Source organism: Pseudocercospora fijiensis (assembly GCF_000340215.1).
Source record: "Pseudocercospora fijiensis CIRAD86 unplaced genomic scaffold MYCFIscaffold_2, whole genome shotgun sequence".
Taxonomy (NCBI): domain Eukaryota; kingdom Fungi; phylum Ascomycota; class Dothideomycetes; order Mycosphaerellales; family Mycosphaerellaceae; genus Pseudocercospora; species Pseudocercospora fijiensis.
In genome coordinates, this window is record NW_006921533.1 from 3,812,219 (window position 1) to 3,830,564 (window position 18,346).

An 18,346-nucleotide genomic window follows, 5' to 3' on the forward strand; every position below is an offset into this window, starting at 1 on the left:
CTCCAAGAGTTGCAGAGACGATTGTCAATCCTGTCTAGGACAAGGGTATGATTACAATCTTGCTTGGTCACCTCCTACCAGACTCTCGCTTAACTGCCATAGCCTATCAGCAATCTCGATATCATTCGCATGATCCTTCGGGTCTTCGAATTGACAGTCACTGAGAAAGATCTTGTCGTGTGGTGTTGCTAATGCTGGATCCAATGCCGCGACTAGAGTCGTTGCAATCCCTTGATCATGTGTCTTCCAGACGCCATTTCTTGCAGTACTTTCGACGAAAGCCAAGTCTGCAGGTGTCAGGTTTCGTGATAGATCAGTATCGATAGCTATCGCTGTCAGGTTCATGCTCCACTGTTGAGCAAAGATGAGCACTTACTTCCAGGATGTACAGCATAAGCCCTCAGCTTCATCGATGCGAACTTCTCATTCAACGAGATCGCATGCAAGATGTTCGCGGTCTTAGATTGTCCATACGCGCAGAAAGCATGATAAGGGCGACCTTCTGCAGCATTTGGTGTGAAAATAAGTGGGAATCCTGGAAGAGGCTCCTCGTCTGGCGGTATGACTTTGCCCTCGAAATTGTAGTCATGAAAACGTATAGGCGAGATCTCGTACCCAAGACTCGAAACATTGACTACCCTTGGAGTGCCACTTGCAAGCAATTTGGGCATGAGAAGATTCGTGAGCAGAAAGTGACCGATGTGGTTCACGGCGAATTGGAGCTCAAGACCTTCGCTGGTCGTCTTTCGTTCGGAGGATACAAGGCCTGCATTGTTGATGAGCAGATCAACGTGAGTCATCACCCCGGCGATCCTTGCAGCTGCATCTCGAACGGAGGCTTGAGAACTAAGATCTAAGACGACCAGTCTTGCGAGGACACCAGTAGATTGATGAAGCTCTTTCTGAACCTTTTGAAGCTCGCTGCGGGATTGGGAGGCGAGTACGAGGTCGTAAGGTCGGTGTCGTGCGATCGTCAAAGCCAATGTTCCCCCGAGCGATCTCGGTGAGACTCCCGTGATTACGACTATGCTGACGATCAGCCTGACAGTCTATTCATGTAGCTGTGCTGGGAACAGTTCATGCTCTCAAGCACGACCAGTCGGCTTATGCAACAGCTATTGGAAGGACTTCTGCTCCAACCATACCATTTCTGCCCTTGATTTCCTCCGCGAAATACTCTGCGACTTCAGTGCCATTCGTGGTAGCACCGAAATCTGGGCGCGAAGTCATTGTGTCACATCGCCTGCAGTACAGAGTCGGAAGTGTACACTCGACGTTCTTTGAGAAGTCATACGAACCACTGGTCTTTCCAATGAGAAGAAGAGCCCAAAGTATGGAAGCTGAGATGCCGCGCAGCCGAGACATCCGGGTCTGGAAAACGTGATCACGCCACGGTGTAGGGTGTAGGTATGCTGTACTGCGCGAGCTCGAAGCATATAATAGGAGCAAGCTTCACATGATCCTTGCCTGCAAGTTCGCGGGACAGTGGGGGAGAATCTATCTCCGGTTCAGACCCTTGCTGACTAAGCGCAAGGAAGTGTGGTAGGTGTGGGTCTTCTACCTGCCTTCTACTACTATGCTCCTTCTACTACTACTACTACTACTACCAATCTATATCGGACTACTACGCGACCGGACCTATACTACTACACTAACCTCCTTACGCTAGTAAGGGTCTAAGGACAAATGTAGCAGATCTATAGCATTGTCCTTATAAAAATAAAAGATTACTAACTAGCGTAGAATACTATAATTTGATGTATACATATTATAGCCCTGCTATTTCTAAGTTATTCTATATATATAATATTTAAATACGACGTATAGTTATAAAGAAAATAAGCAATCCTTACTACGGGTAGATATAGGTATACGACGGATTGTTATAGAGCGCTGCTACCTAATATCTAATATAGGAAATACACAAATCTAAGACTAGGAGGTTGTAGACCGGCTAATTCTAAGTACTGTTTATATAAGCTATATATCGAGAAAATGTATACCTACTGTCTACTAACTCTTAAGCGGAGCTAAGCTAGCTACTCGAAATAAGACATTCGGATCTCGACAAGTAACAACCCGGAGGTTCTAGAATAGCCAATTCTTAATTACTTTAATATAAGCTATGTTTGTATAAAGCGTAGTATTGTTATATTATATCTAAGTAGCGGAGGTTACTTAGCTATTACTAAAAGCTATTACTAAAAGCTAGCACTAAAAGCTAGTACCAAAAGCTAGCAGCTAGCATATTGTCTACTAATATTCTCGGTTATGTACTAAGCGATAGAAGATCCTATATATAGGCGGGCGGCCTTCTATAGGCGGCTTCCTATAGGCTGTCGTTTATCGCGCTAAGACAAGCAACCTCGTAAAACACAGTCTCGTTCGGCTTCGGATGCGCGTTAAGGCAGACTCTCTCTATATATCGTATATATCGTATATATCGTATATGTCGTATATTATATATTGTGTATCGTATATCGTATGTCGTATATCGTATATCGCTGTTAGTAATTCGAATAAAGGCCGCATTTACACGCTCTTTATTTAAGTAGGCCTAAAGGCAATATAGCTTTGCCGCTTTAAGCTACAGGTATAATAGCGGGCTGCCGCCTTCTTCTTCTTCTTCCTCTTGCTTTTAGCTTCTTCTGCCTTACTACTTGCATCTACTACTCGCATCTACCGCTAATATGTCCGACGTCGATATACTAGACTCCGACCTACTAGACCTACTAGACCTGCTAAGCGCGCTTTCTAGCCTACCGCTAAATCTATACCCGAATAAGTTGTCTAAGCTATTATCTAAATTAAACCTAGATTCCGAGGCAGATGCTAGTATATAAGCTGCGCTTAATATAGACTAGCAACGTATCGAGGTAGAGCGCTAGATAGCTACTATCGACGAGAGGGTACGTAGAGAGGCCCTATTCTAGGCGGTTAACGACGAAGATATATACGAGCCGGAGGCGTATAAGCAGGATAATAATCTTAGTAATAATAATATTGTATTAGAAGAGGCGGATGTAAGAAGGGTCTGTTAGTAGGTAGATAGGGTAGTAGTAGGTATAGGTAGTATTCGATAAGGAGCTAGGAGGAGAGGGAGGAAGGTAGGCAAGTTAGCCTATTACTAAGCGCTAAGCCCTACCTAAGGCACTAAGACCCTAGCTTCACTTAGCCTAGTTACATGCTAATTACGTATAGCCTCTTTAGCCCTAATACACGCTTCCCTTCTAAAGGCCGCGCCCTCGTAGCCTGTCTATGTTCTACGACCTCTATTGCCGCTAACTTAGCAAGTCTAATAAGCTGCTTAGCCCGCGCTAAATTAAACACTTAACTACCTAATTATATAACTATGTTAAACCTTACCTTCTAATACAATGTCTAACTCTAACTGCGCTATCCTTGTATATAATAAAGTAAAGGAATATAAAGCTATAAGAATTAAGGACTATCGACTAATTATAATACGAGCGCACCTTCCCTACTGCAATAGGTAGGTATACGGGGTATTGCAGCACTGCCTCCGTTCTAAGTAATGTCGTATCGAGTTCTTTGCGTCTACTCTTAAAAGACCTAGCAACGTCCGCTTCCGAGGGTTGTCTGCTTCCGAGGGTTTGTTCTTATTGTTACAAGGGCTATTATTTACTTTTTAGAAAAAACACAGCTCGTCTGGTTTCTATAGGCGAAGGCTATTATAAGTGCAGTAGTTAAGGTTCGCCTCGCTTAAAGGGTTAGAAAGATCGAGGAGTAACCTATTGTCCGCAAGATCGACCCCAGCTAGCTTAGCTCTATAGTTTTGCCCTTAGTTAGTTAGTCTATTAGTCTACTCAATCTTTTAAGCGGCTTAAAGTTTTGACTTAGCCTTAAAGTTTAATCAAAGTTTTGATTAAAGGTGCCTTAAAGTTTTAACGTAGGTAAGGTTAACAATAGCAGCGACTAGGTAATATTAATAATAGCAGCGCTAGCCGTCTTAGCGCCAACTTTACCTTGCTTCCGGTTTCCTTCTTTAACTAATAACAACATTAGCAACACCGTTACTAACATAGCGGTGTCCTTCCTTTCTCGAATAGCAACACACCCTATAATACTATTACTAATATAGCCGCGCCGGCCGCGCCGCCCTTCGCTAGCTCGTAGCGCGACGCTATTATCTTCCTTACCGTTATTCGTACGCGCGCGCGCATCGCCCTTGTCGATCGCTTAGGCCTTAGGGCCTCGATAGAATAGAGGAATAAAAGGGGCGCTAAGAGAAGGGTCTTATAGGGTGCGCTAGTAAAGAGGTAGATTCTATAGTAGTATAGTCTTATTGTCCTTTGTTACTAACAATTGCTTGCCTCTAATTAGTTAGCTAATAGCACCCCGGGGGTAGCATTGTTCCTAGGTAACATTATAGGCCCTTAGCCTTCTTCTTGTTCTTTATACTAGTCTAATACTTATCTAACAACTTAGTTATGTCCTTAAAGGAACCTTTAGCTTCCTATAAGTCCTATTTAGGTAAATAGCCTTACTATCTTAATAGGTACTCCTTCTTGCCTTGCCTAGTCCGGTGCTTTAGAATACGTTCTATAGACTACAGCTCTTTACTATCCGCTAGTATGTCTTTATGTTTAGTAAGGGCTTCATCCCCCTCGCGCAAGTAATATAGCTTAAGGAGGGATACATAGAAGGTGTTATAGATGGTATAATAAGGAGGAAGCTACAACTAATAGGCCTATGCGGAGGAGCCCTTAACTTCTCGAATGCGGAATAGACTAATATATCTTAGTGCGAGCTTAGGCCTTGTTTTGCCGTTAGGTAATAGGTACTTGCGGATGCGGAGGTTCTTAGTACTTAGCATAACTATATCGCCTTGTTTAAAGGTCCTTAGCGTATAGTACTTGTCGTAGTAGGTCTTTTAGTACTCTTAAGCCTTTGTCAACTTCTCGGCTATCTTAGTATAGATTTCCCGCATCTTCTAAACCCTCTTAATAGCCGCTAGTGTTTCGGGTACTTAACGCGCTTCCCTTTCCTTACGCTCGGCCTCGAGCGATAGGGGGTCTTGTAGCATAGCAGCGTTCTAGCCTATTATAGCTATATAGGGTAAGACCTTAGTTAATAAATACACACTGTTGTTATATACGAATTCGGCTAGTTATAGAAGGTTAACCTATCTATTAGGGTCTTTATTAATGTAGCTACGCAGGTACTGCTATAGCGTAGCATTTTGCCTCTCTGTCTAACCGTTAGTCTATAGATAGAAGGCTATTAATAGCCGATGCTTTAGTCTTAGCTGTAGGCATAATTCGCTCTAATAGTGCGATATGAATGTCGAGCCCCTATCGGAGACTATCCCCTTAGGGGTCCCCTAATAGCTATAGAAGATGTTGTTCTATAGGGCTTTAGCTATATTAATAGTAGTCTAATCCTTTCGAGTAGGAATGTAACGAGCACCCTTAGTGAATCGGTCTACAATAACTAGTATAGCGTTAAAGACGTCTTTGCTTCCTCTTCGCTTAGTAGAGGGAAGACCTATAATAAAGTCTATTATAAGCTCTATAAAAGGCTTCTTTAGAATAGGGAGTAAAGACAACTCGCTAAATAGTAAGTGCTTTAGTGCTTTAACTCGCTAGCATACTACATAGGTCTGTATATACTCCTTTATATACCGCTTACTATTTAGCTAGTAGTATATGCGCGATAGTAACTCGTGCGACCTCTCTATGCTATAGTAACTAGCGAGTTTACTATTATAGTGCCTCTTTAAAAGCTCTTATCTAATCGATTGTTTAGCGGGGACATAATACCTGCCCTTAAACTTTAAGTAACCTTTGTCGTCGATCGACTAATTGTTATTACTCTTACTAGATCGAGTCGCCCGCCTACTTATAAGCTTATTAATACGCTCGACAGTAAAGGCGTCCCTCTACTAAGTACGTAACAGCTTATCTATAAACGATTAACTATCCCTATTTATAAGGTCATTTAACAGCACCCGTACTATCGAACGAGGTACGCATTATATACATCTAATAGCACTAGCAGCCGGAACTACTATAACCTCTTTTATAGTGCTATCGCTATATAGGCTATTACTATAGATAGTAATGTCTTTAATCGAGTTATTATAGCTCGAGCGATCTACGTCCTTTCTTTTAACGTACACTAGAAGAACGACAACTCCGCTATAGTATTTGTTGTTGCCGCGGGGTCCGGAAGTCCGCTTATCCTACGCTTGCTTATTAATAACACGGGCTATAGCAATCTTATACTATAGGGTTAGAAACAAAGAATTGATATGTTAGGTCTCGCTATCGTAATTAGGTCGCCTCGATAGGCTATTAGCAGGGTTACTTACGCCTAGCCGGTATAATATATTAAAATCAAACCCGGCGAGGTAGACGGCCTATCTAGCCTATCGACCTATAACCCTAGTAACCTTAGTAATACTACGGAGGTTGTTATAGTCTGTATAGACCTAAATTGTATGCTAAGCACTATTAAGATAGTAGCGCTAATGCTTGAAGGCTTTAACAATAGCTAAGAGCTCTTGCTCGTAGGTCTCGTAGCGACGTTTAGTATTAATTATCTTCCTCGAGAAGAAGGCAATCGGGTGCTAGTAGGTGTTATTAGCCTATTGTAATATAATAGCTAATATAGCGAACTATAAAGCGTTAGTCTCAATTCGGATCTGTTTGCTTAGTACGAAATAGTATAATAAGGGGACTTTAGTAAATCGCTTCTTTAGACCGTTAAAAGCGGCTTGCGTTTTGTTAGTCTACCTAAACTCTCTAGAAGGGTTTGCCTTAGTCTTAGTAAGCTTAGTTAATAGTATTACATGCCTCGAATAGCCCTTAATAAAACGGCGGTAGAAATTAGCGAAGCCGAGGAACGATTAAAGCTCCTTAATAGACGTAGGAATAGGCTATTTAGTAATTGTTTTAATCCGATTAGGATCAGCCTTAACACTATTAGTTAATACGATAAAACTAAGAAAGGCTACCTCCTTAGCAGCAAAGGTGCATTTAGAAGGCTTACAATACAGTCTATAGGCTCGTAGGCGGTTAAGGACCTTGCGGACTATAGCCTAGTGCTCCGCAATGTTAGGTAAGTGTATATAAACTAGGATGTTATCTAGGTAAACTACATAGAGGTAATCTAATAGGCCTAATAGGGCCCGATTAATATAGGACTAGAATATAGTAGGGGCATTAGCTAGCCTAAATAGCATAACTAAGTACTCGAAATAGCTATAGCGAGTATAAAAGGCTATCTTCTATTTATCGCCCTTGCGAATACGAATGCGGTAATAGGCGTCCTTAATGTCCAATATAGTATAGTAGTAGGCACTAGAAAGGCGATCGAGGGTCTTATTAATAAGAGGAAGTAGACAGCGATCTTTAATAGTAACAGCATTAAGCCTACGATAATCGATATAGAGGCGTAGGCTACTATCCTTCTTTAGTACGAACAGGATAGGGGCACTAGCAGGGCTGTTACTATACCGAATGCGGCTATTAGCTAGGTTTTCCTCTAGGTACTTACGCAACATAGCAAGCTCTCGCTTACTAAGGTTGTAGAAGGGGCTAAAAGGAACCTCCTTGCCCTCTATAATGTTAATCTTATAATCTGTCTCCTTAAACATAGGCAATGTCGATGCTAGGTAATGTTTGAATACATTAATATAGGTCTCTCGAATAGGCACTAGTATACGTTCGAGCTAATTAGGGTCTATACTATTAGGGGGCATAGGTTTATCGTTATTACTACTAAGCAGGTCGGCAGTCGGATTAGCTAAGGCGGAGGCTAGTATTAGGTTGCTAATAAACAGGACCCTAATATTATTAGGACACTCGCTAATATCAATGTATTTAATGTCCTCTTTCCTAGCGATTCTAAATCGCTATTGTTAACTGCCTAAGTCTATAACTATAGCATAGTACTTAAGAATAGGGTTGCTAATAACAATGTCGGATAGGAGGCTATCTATGTCTACCGCGTAAGTAGTAAAGTTTAGTAGGCGTTTATTTCCGAGGTCGTCTTTTAGAACTATAGGAACATAGTAGGCCCTATAGGTCAAGTGCCGAGCGTTATTAAACTAAGCAAGGGTTAGTAGGTTAGTTTTCGGCAGTTGTCGGAGGTCTAATTGCTTAGCTAGGCGATAGCTAATAAGGGCACTAACTGAATTTCCGGGGTCTAGCATAACCTTTGCCTTATAGTTAGTGTCGCGCCTAGATATAAGATAGGTACGTATAATAGCTAGTATAATGTCGATAGTCTTACGCCGTACAAGGCTAACAGTTAGTGCGGCGCTTACTCTTTTTTCGACTAATTAAAAGAGCCGACTAGGGTAGCATTAGCGGCTAAAAGGTGTTTCCTATGCTTAGCGGAAGCATAGTTAATTCGGGCCTAGTCCTTAGGTTTGTCGCATTAGCCTAGTAGATAGCTAGTGCTATTACAATTAAAGCACTTCAATCCGGTTAGGGGGTTGCTATAGCCGCTATTGCTGCTATTATTAGTTAAGCGATTAGTACTATAGGGATACGAGCCCCTTCTACGGCCCCTATCGCGGCCTCCTCTATATAGCTAGCGGCTACAGCCTCTTCTACGGTTATTGTTACTATTCCTATTGTTAGTATTGTTGTTATAGTAGGAACCTTGATTTCCTCCGCGGCTACTACGATTGCCGCGGTTAGTACTAGCTAGCCGGATCCTCGATTCTAGTCGTTGCTAGAGCTAGATAGCTCGTTCGGCTGTTTCTACTTCGACTATAAATTAAATGCGTATTAGGTTAGCTTATTCGAACATACGGCGACGGTCTAATTCGAGGATAAGTTCCTATCTAAGTTTTAGGCGTATTTCCGAGATCTATATAGAATTAGTCTTAGGTAGAAGGTTATCCTCGAGGGTCTTTAAATAGGCTTCAAATAAGCGAGCCGATTGATTAGTCTTCTATTTAGCTCGAAGATACAGGTCCTAAGCATATTATTGCCTTAGTATAGGGTTTCTAAGGGTATCTAGTATAATAGTTTTATAGGTCTACTACTAAACAGCGGTCTAGTCGTCGAGGGAGTCGAAATAGTTATCCTATGTGCGCTTTAGGTCGCTATTAATGTACTGCATAGCGTGTACGACTAAGGAATAGTCGTCTAGTAGCGCTCTTAGTACATTGCGCTAGTTGAGTTTATAGTTACGAATGTAGTCGTTATACTGCTTTCGACTAGAGCTATTAAACACAATGCAGTCCTTAAGTTTAGCGTCCTTCTTTTAGATAGGTAGTAAAGAAGGTCCTGCTATTAGCTTAGTAGTAGTTGTTAGAGATTCCTAGAGGCGGCGAATCTCGAGAAGATTATCCTTTAGCTATTGTTCTTAACGCAAGGTAGTAAGCCTGTTTTAGGTAGCTTCTTAAAGCCTCGCTACTAGCTAGGGGCTAAAGGCTAGTTAGCTATATCGACGGTTAACAATATTGCTAAGAATGTCGTTAATAGGCAACCCTAGGTCGTTACCTAGAATTATAGGTTCTTCGGTAGGCCTAGTAGTAGGCTCTTTAGTAGGAGGCACTTTAGCAGGTGCTCCGGTAGGCACTTTAGTAGGAGGCGCTTTAGTAGGCACTATGCCGCTAGCGTTGTCGTTGCTAGCGCTACTAGCGGTAGTACGGTTGTTGTTTCGTAATAAACTAGCTATTATAAGGAGCGACACTAATAATGTATTATTAGCCCCTAAGATACGGGTATAGCGGAATTAGCGAGTATCGTTCTAATATGCTTAACTTAGTATAATAGGCCGTATAGAAGGCCTTGCTTAATAATTAGTACGGTTGTTTTAATAGAATAGTACGTATAGGTCCCGTTCTTCGGGCGTAATATAGTTAGATTAGTCTTGTTCGTAGCTATACCGCTAAAAGCTTAAAATAAGAACTATCTAGCTGCTGCCCTCGAAGGGTAGATCGAATACTATATAAGAAGGGTCTGTTAGCAGGTAGATAGGGTAGTAGTAGGTATAGGTAGTATTCGATAAGGAGCTAGGAGGAGAGGGAGGAAGGTAGGCAAGTTAGCCTATTACTAAGCGCTAAGCCCTGCCTAAGGCACTAAGACCCTAGCTTTACTTAGCCTAGTTATATGCCAATTACGTATAGCCTCTTTAGCCCTAATAGCGGAAGAGGCTCCTATCGAGGAAGACGAGGCTATCGACCTATTTAGCGACGTCGAGGAGGATAATAGCGATATACTAGCGGACGAGGAAAATGCGGAAGATGCTAGCGTAGCTATAGCACTACGCCGCTAGACTCGATAACAAACTCGACTCGTAGCCGTAGCCGCCGCCGCTAGTCCTTAGCGACGTATTTAACAGAATAGGACTACTCGAGGCACTTAACGCGTTCGTAGTTAGCGTCGTACCCGCGAGTAGAAGTACGTTAATATCTTCGGAGAGATAAAGCGTACTAGGCTCCCGCCTAAGTAGTAGATAATAATCTTTAATAGCTATAGCGAGAAGCTAAATAGGACTTATCGTAACTATATCCGCTAGTCTATAGCTGCCCTTAAATATAAGTATATCGTCTTAGCTCGAGTTATTCGTAACGAACTAAAGAAGCTTATTAGTAAGCCCTTCTTTAGCTAATATAAGCCGGAAGATTCGATAAAGGAGGTTAACCTATAGGAGATATATAGTATTATCGAAGATACTATACTAACCTAGGTCGATCTTCTACGTAAGCTGCTTCCGAATAAGAAGGTCCTAATCGATAAGACTACGAACGAGTCGCCTCCGTATAAGTAGGACCGCCTCTACAAACGTATCGCGGTAATAATATAAATAGCTATTCGCTCGATCTCCTTAAAGAAGGCCTCGATTTTCGGTAAGCAATTCGGCCTATATCTAGTTACTAGCGGTATACTATACTACGTTATTAGTATAATTAATAATATAGGCATTTCTAGTGCCGCCCGTACGATTTAAGTGTTAATACGGAAGATAGAGGCGGTCTAGGACTAGCGTATTATAATTATAGCTCGAGACAAGCGGAGTTTCTCGGTATACGACAACCTCGTAAAGCAGAAGAACCGTAAGAGCGTCTAGAAGCAAGGCGACTATACGGAGATACTAAATATAACTACATCCTATATCGGCATTAACGAGCGCATTTAAGACGATTTAACTAAAGATATAATCGATTTAAATTCGGAGCTTAGCTATAAGCATATCCTAGGAAACCTAGCCGAGGACGCGAAGCATAGAACCCGTAAGTACCTCTCGTTATACTATATCGACTAGGCATTAGGTATTATATTTAGACTAGAGCTAAAGGGTATATTCGAGAGGTACGATTTCGAGATACGATACTAGTCGACTATTTTAGAGAGTATCGATATAGTAATAGGAGTTAGTACTAAGCATCTCCGTAAGGGCAACAAAACCGAGCGCTTTATATAGCTAGAAATCGATATAATAGACCTAGAAGATGCTACCGACCTCGTACTAATAAAGCTGTTAATAAACGATAAGGTATCGATTGCTAGATCTAAGAAGGTCCTAAAGGACATCTTTATCGACAATATACAACTAGATAAGGATAAGGACTTCGGCGATCCGGATCCTACTCGAGATACGAAAAGCCGACTATATCTAATCGTCGGAGACTAGATAATATATGCCCGTTTTAATAGCTATTAAGCGGAAGGCGTCGAGTCGGAGCGCCCGTACGATCGATACGACTAGGGCGTTATCGTACCTAGCTAGCTATATATCTATATAAACAAAGCGTACGGCATCGTTAAGACCTACTTCGACAAGAATTCCGATAAGGCGCAGCTTGCCTATTCCTTAGTCGGCGATGCCTTGTTCTATACGATAAAAGGCATTAGTAAGGAGAACCCTAAATACTTTTTAATCTTAAACTTGCTATATCGTATGTTCCGTAGCCGCATTACTACCTGCTTCTAGTATAAGATAGACTTACAAGGTTTATTAGACTATTCCGATAAGTCGAAGAGCCAGATAGAGGTGCTAAAGGCTGCTATCTCTAATCTCGAGCTAGAGTAGTATCTGCAAATAGTCGAGAATATCTAGAGCAAGGCGTTTACTAAGGAGATATAGCAAAACAAGTATATTAGTAAGGACGAGGTCATTATCTAGGATGCTAACTATACTACTATGTATCGCTTGCTAATACAGATCGAGGAGCTTATAACGATACGTACCGCTATCCGGAAAATAGACGTCGGTTACTTAAAGCGTATAGTCGACTATCTTATCGTTCTATTCCTTAGAGCTAACTAGACTAACTACGCGAAGCATATGCTAGAATTCCGCTAGTTACTAGAATAGGAATAGCCGTTACGTCGAGTATTAATAGCTATCTCTATCGTTAACCCCTCTAGTAAGTAAGGCAAAGGTATCGCCGTAGATAAAGAGATCGAGCTTATTAACAACGACCTAACCCTAGATCTGAATTACTTTAGTAACTCGACCTATAATATAGCCGCTGTCGCTCGTAAGAAGGCCGGTAATCGCCGCGTAGCTCGAGTATTAAAGAAGATATTTACATCCGCGATCGGTGTCAAAGGTACTAGTTACTATACTAATAAGAACGCTATAACCGATATACTAAGTATAGCCGATAAGCTGTTCCGAGATAGCCTTACAGAGCGACAACTAGTTGCTAAGGACGCTAATAACAATTGCGCCCTATCGGACGATATTTAGTAGATTAGTATTAGTAAGCTAGTACTAGTAATTAAGGCATTAAATAAAGCTTATAGCGCTCGTTCTCGGTATATAACTATAAGCACGAACGAGGCAGGCAATAATAGCGTCGATAGTATTAATAGCGCTAATGCTCGTAGCTACGGACTCGACGGATATAGCGGAGATCGTAGTCTACTTAGTGCTATAGCTATTAATAAGGCAGATAAGCTATATATAGATACTAATAGCTTTACTTAGCTAGGCGACGGTCTACTACTAGCAGGATATGCCTAGGCATTAGGCGAACACGACAATAGCAATAGTAGTAGCAATCTCGGCTTCTATACTATAGCTAGCGGTATGCTATATAATATAGCACTCGCAGATCTAGACATGCTGTAGTCTAACGATGCTAATCGCAACCTAGTTCGCGATACTAGTCGTACTAGCACTAGTAGAGCTAGCAGAGCTAGCAGAGCTAGCAGAGCTAGCAGAGCTAGTAGTAGAATAGACGATAGCGACGACCTAACACTTATATATAGTGCTATCTAAGAGACCGCTACTACTACTAGCTACTTCGATTATGCCGAGTATTAGGATCTAGGCTAAGATAATAATAAGGCTATTATAACAGCAATAGCTATAGACTAGGGTATTGCAGTAATAAAGGGTTAAATAGAACTAGCTTTAATTCGCTAGAATTAGCGCTAGAATTAGTACTAGAAATAGCACTAGAAATAGCACTAGAAATAGCGCTAGAAATAGCGCTAGAAATAGCGCTAGAATTGGCGCTAGAATTGGCGCTAGAATTGGCCTTCTCGTCGCGTACGTAGACCTCGAGCAACTTCTCGATAAAGTTAACTCTAGGTTAATAGCCTTAGGTAACTATATATTAGATTAGTGCTTGCCTCGCAGGTATAGTAATATATAGCCGTTATTGTTGCCTTGCTATTATCGTGCTGCTATTAGTAGAGGCAAACCTTACCTGCGATACGCTAATATAGACCTCCGCTTTCTAGTTTAACTTCTTCTTCTTCTTCTATATATATATATATACATATACTAATACACTAACACCCCTAGTAACATACTAGCTATCGGCTTCTTAGTAACAGTATCGATACCTCTTTGTCGTATATAGGTAGCTCTATAGCGATTAATACTATTCCTTGCTAGTTCTACGGCTTGCTACCGACAGAGCCGCTTGTCTAATAGTTAAGGTTCCTCGATAGGTAGAGTTTGTTTAGTCCTTCCTCTTCCTTCGAGGTTTGGTCTCCGATAGGCTTTGCCGACGTAAGACGTTGCGAACGCGACTCTCCTAGCGAGTAGGTTGTTTTCTATAGCTTTAGCGGGCGCCGACTGCGCATTTAACCGAAAGAGCATAGTTGTTATTAGATTATCGCAGTCTTGTCTTAGTGTAACAAACTGCGGGTCTCGGGTAGATTAGCGGAGGTAAAAACTCTTTAGTAAGGTACACCTATAATGCGGCTAACGGTCTAACTCGGTAAAAACTCTTTAGTAAGGTATACCTTAAGTAGCGGCTCGATAGCGACTCTCCTACTAAGTAGGTTAATAGACTAAGTAGGTTAATAGGTTCGTAGCATTGCTATAGGCCTAACTCGGTAAAAACTCTTTAGTAAGGTATACCTTAAGTAGCGGCTATAGGCTCCCTACGTTCGGATTCTTTATAGGATAACATACGCGTATCTAGTTAAGTCGGCGTAACGCCTTCGTTAGGACTGTTAGTTATAATAACCTTAGTCGTTACGTAAGGGCCTCTAGTATACTTAAGCCCGAAGGCGCTTAGTCTTTACTACTATACGACTATAGCACTGCTATACGACTGTAGCCCTTTGCGTATTAAGACTGCTATTCGACTATAGTACGCCTCCTCTTCTAGCAAGCGTATTAACATTGCTATACGACTACAATGCGCTCGACAACCCTTTTCTACGGTGTCTCTAATACTAAGGGCGCGGTTACACTCTATTATTGTCTAGGTACTAATAAGTGTCGCTTTAGCGAATAAGCTGTTATTGTTTCGCTTAATAAGTCCCGTCCTATATACCTTGTCTTCGGTTATACGTGCTATAGTTAGTAATAGAATACGTTAATTGTTGCGCATTACGCGTAGCATATAGGCTATATATAATTCTAGTATACTTCGGAGTATATGCTTCTATAGCCGCTTAGTACCGCTAGTTAATTAGATCCCCGGACGCTACTACTCGTTCTTCTCTGCCTCGTATAGTAACTAGTTATCGGAATGATCGTTCTAGGAGAGTCTAAGTAATAGAGGGCGTTAACGTAAGAGGGCTATCGTAGCTTCTCGAAGAGTACTTGCGCTCGATATATATTATCGCCCTACGTATCTATCCTTGCCGTATATATTATAGTGCCTATAAGAGCATGCGGTGTAATAAGTATAGTACTAGTCTCGCTAGTCTCGCTAGTCTCGCTAGTCTCGCTAGTCTCGCTAGTCTCGCTAGTAACTTCTCGCTAGTAACTTCTCGCTAGTAACTTCTCGCTAGTAACTTCTCGCTAGTAACTTCTCGCTAGTAACTTCTCGCTAGTAACTTCTCGCTAGTAACTTCTCGCTAGTAACTTCTCGGGTTTCGGAGGCGGTTCTTAGTGCCTAAGGCGGCCGTCGTTATCGTATTAGACACTTTTGTTAGCGCTATTTGCTAGAAACGCGCTAAATCGACGTATCTCGCTATACTAGTAATACTATTATAAAAGTCGTAAAAGTCGGTATTGTAAATACGCGGAAGGAAGCAGCTATAACGTTTAATCCTACTAATTAAGCGCTCTGCTATACTAAATCCGGGGTCTTAGCGGGACTCGGTATCCTTATCGCTTCCTCGAATTTACGCTTCTCGCCTAGCTCTTATATACTATCGATACCTACGACTATCGACACCTACGACTATTTATAAGGACATAATTAGCGAGCCTATAAGGATATAATAGAAGGGTAGTAAAGAGCCTGCTTAGCGAGCCTATAAGGACATAATAGAAGGGTAGTAAAGAGCCTACTTAGCGAGCTTATAAGGATATAATAGAAGGGTAGTAAGGAAGGACCTTATAAAATGCCAATTCTAGCGCCAATTCTAGCGCCAATTCTAGCGCCAATTCTAGCGCTAGCTCTAGCGCTAGCTCTCGTAGAAGCAGCTAAACTAGGCACTATACGCTAGCTCTCGTAGAAGTAACTTAACTAGCTCTCGTAGAAGCAACTTAACTAGGTATTATACGCTAGCTCTCGCAGAAGCAGCTTAACTAGGCATCCTACATTATATGCCGGCTCTCGTAGGAGCAGCTTAACTAGGCATCCTATATTATACGCCGGCTCTCGTAGAAGCAGCTTACGCCGGCTCTCGTAGAAGCAACTTACGCCGGCTCTCGTAGAAGCAACTTAACTAGGCATTATACGCTAGCTCTCGCAGAAGCAGCTTAATGCTGCTACCGATATCTAATCTAGAAGATATTATAGTATATAACCTATCCGATCTAGAAGATAGTATAGTATATAACCTACGATCGAGCGTAGTATTACGGCTTACTTTTCCGGGGATAGGACAAGGACTTAGCGAGCTTACAAGTATATAATAGAAGGGTAGTAAGGAAGGACCTTATTAAATGCTAATTCTAGCGCCAATTCTAGTGCTATTTCACTGCCAATTCTAGTGCTATTTTACCGCCAATTCTAGTGCCATTTTACCGCCAATTCTAGTGCTATTCTAGTGCTATTTTACCGCCAATTCTAGCGCTATTCTAGTACTATTCTAGTACTATTCTAGCGCCAATTCTAGCGCTAATTCTAGCGCCAATTCTAGCGCCAATTCTAGCGCTAATTCTAGCGCTATTCTAGCGCTATTCTAGTACTATTCTAGTGCCAATTCTAGCTTAGGTATCTATCTCTTCTTACGACAAGTTAGGCTCTCCTCGAGTAGATTCTCCGGTAGGATGTCTGCGCTAACAAGAGCAAGGTTCTCTCGTACTTTTAGAGTTAGCGATAGTATACGACGCGGGCGATTGCTGCTTATAGCCTTACGAAGAGCAGACTTAGCGACCGAGATTAGAGTGCTATAATTACTATCCTCGTCCTCTCGTTAGCGCCGGCGGCGTAGTATCCGCTATATTAGTATACGAGTAGATAAGGCCGTAGCACTATTATCCTAGATTAGATCTCCTATATACTTACCTTTCGCCTTTAGTTAAGACTAAGACTATAACTGCTTCTTCTAAGTCTTAGCCTTCCGATTGCCTACGATAGCCTTCTTTACTAGCGATATATTAGCGTCGCGAGACTTATTAGAATCCTATTATAGCTAGCGAAGACGATCTCGCGCTATAGGCGGAGGCTAATTAGTTAGTAGGTCGCCGGAATTACCGTTATCTACTTCTATTATATCCTCCGAAGCCTTCTTTCGCTCGGCCTACTTACGCTTCCGCTCCTCGTAGTACTCCTACTAGTCCTTAAAGGCCTAGCGAAAGCTATAGTTAATATACCGAAGGACGTTACCGAGCTTTAGCTTACGACGAAGGTTATCGCCGCTAGCCTAATACTAGGTATCGAAGTCTAGCGTACTCTCTAGCATTTCTTCTCTATCTATACTAGTCGATTCCTCTTCTACGTCGCTAAGCGCCGGGTGCTGCATTACATTATAGAGGTTCTATATATATTAGTCCTCGATAAGAGTATTCGATAGAAAAGTAAAGAAGTACGTATTAAACCGGCCGCTAGCTTTATTAGCCTTCCGGTCGAAGAACTTCTATAGGTATAGTAGTAAGAAGTACTGCTTAGAGCCCTTATACGGTGCAACTAGGGCTTTCGGTAGGCGTAGTGCCTGTTTATCCTACTAGAATACCGAATCTAGATCGCGATTATAGACAATGTTATAGCAATCCTTACGATCTAGGGTCTCCTTAGGATCCTACAATCGGAGCTCTTCCTAGTATCGCTTATTAAGGATAGTACGTAGGTATCGAGGCGTCGCTATATACTAGCTATTAAATAATAAGCGGAAGATGTCGGAGATCTTATTGCGCTTTTCTATATTATTCTTAGACTAATTCTTACGCCTAGGCGCAGAGGCATTAGCATTAGTATTAGTATTACCTGCTTCCTAGGTTTCTAGTGCAGCTATGCCTGTGCCTATGCCTATGCCTGTGCCTATACCTGTGCCTGTGCCTATGCCTGTGCCTCTCGGAACGATAATAGTATCCTCGTTATCCTTATTCTAATCTAGGTCTCTATTAATATCTTCGCTAGGGATCTCGGTATTACGTAGACCGCTTAGTCGGATCGGCTAGTATATAATAGCACCCTATACGAGATTCTTATATTAGTCCGCGTTAGCCGGTCGACCTTCTCGATTAATAATAGAGATATAGTTAATACTATCTAGAACATACTTAGCTATATCGTCGATATACTAAGGGAAGAAGAAGATAGTATATAACCGCTATCCTACGCTAAGCTTACGACTAGTACGACTAGCTCGCTATATAGCATCGTTAATATCCTTCGTAATAGGTAGCTACTATATAATAACGAATTTAATATCGCTAATATTAGTGCCTATAGCGATCGCTAGGGTACTAACTATAATGCGAGTTAATAAACGAGCGCTAGGCTTCTTAAACTCGTTATATCGGAGATCCTTGTCGTAATTAGTAATAT

General features: G+C 41.7%; 1 protein-coding gene across 1 annotated transcript; it reads right to left on the reverse strand.

The window, feature by feature from the left end:
- Window positions 1–3: 3 nt before the first annotated feature.
- Window positions 4–1,321, reverse strand: MYCFIDRAFT_59350 (uncharacterized protein). Its single transcript, XM_007924437.1, has 3 exons — window positions 1,146–1,321; window positions 377–1,024; window positions 4–326 (listed from the first exon to the last, which is right to left on the reverse strand). The coding sequence occupies exons 1-3, from the start codon at window positions 1,228–1,230 to the stop codon at window positions 52–54; spliced, it is 1,008 nt and encodes a 335-aa protein (XP_007922628.1). The 5' UTR covers window positions 1,231–1,321; the 3' UTR covers window positions 4–51.
- Between the last annotated feature and the right edge of the window lie 17,025 nt (window positions 1,322–18,346).

What these genes read in the sequence shown, in the direction of transcription:
- MYCFIDRAFT_59350 (XM_007924437.1), bottom strand. Translation starts at nt 1,230, where the DNA reads ATGACTTCGCGCCCAGATTTCGGTGCTACCACGAATGGCACTGAAGTC. An exon ending in GGAAATCAAGGGCAGAAATG is followed by an intron (nt 1,025 to 1,145) that starts GTATGGTTGGAG and finishes TCGTCAGCATAG; the next exon opens with TCGTAATCACGGGAGTCTCA. An exon ending in TTATGCTGTACATCCTGGAA is followed by an intron (nt 327 to 376) that starts GTAAGTGCTCAT and finishes TGACAGCGATAG; the next exon opens with CTATCGATACTGATCTATCA.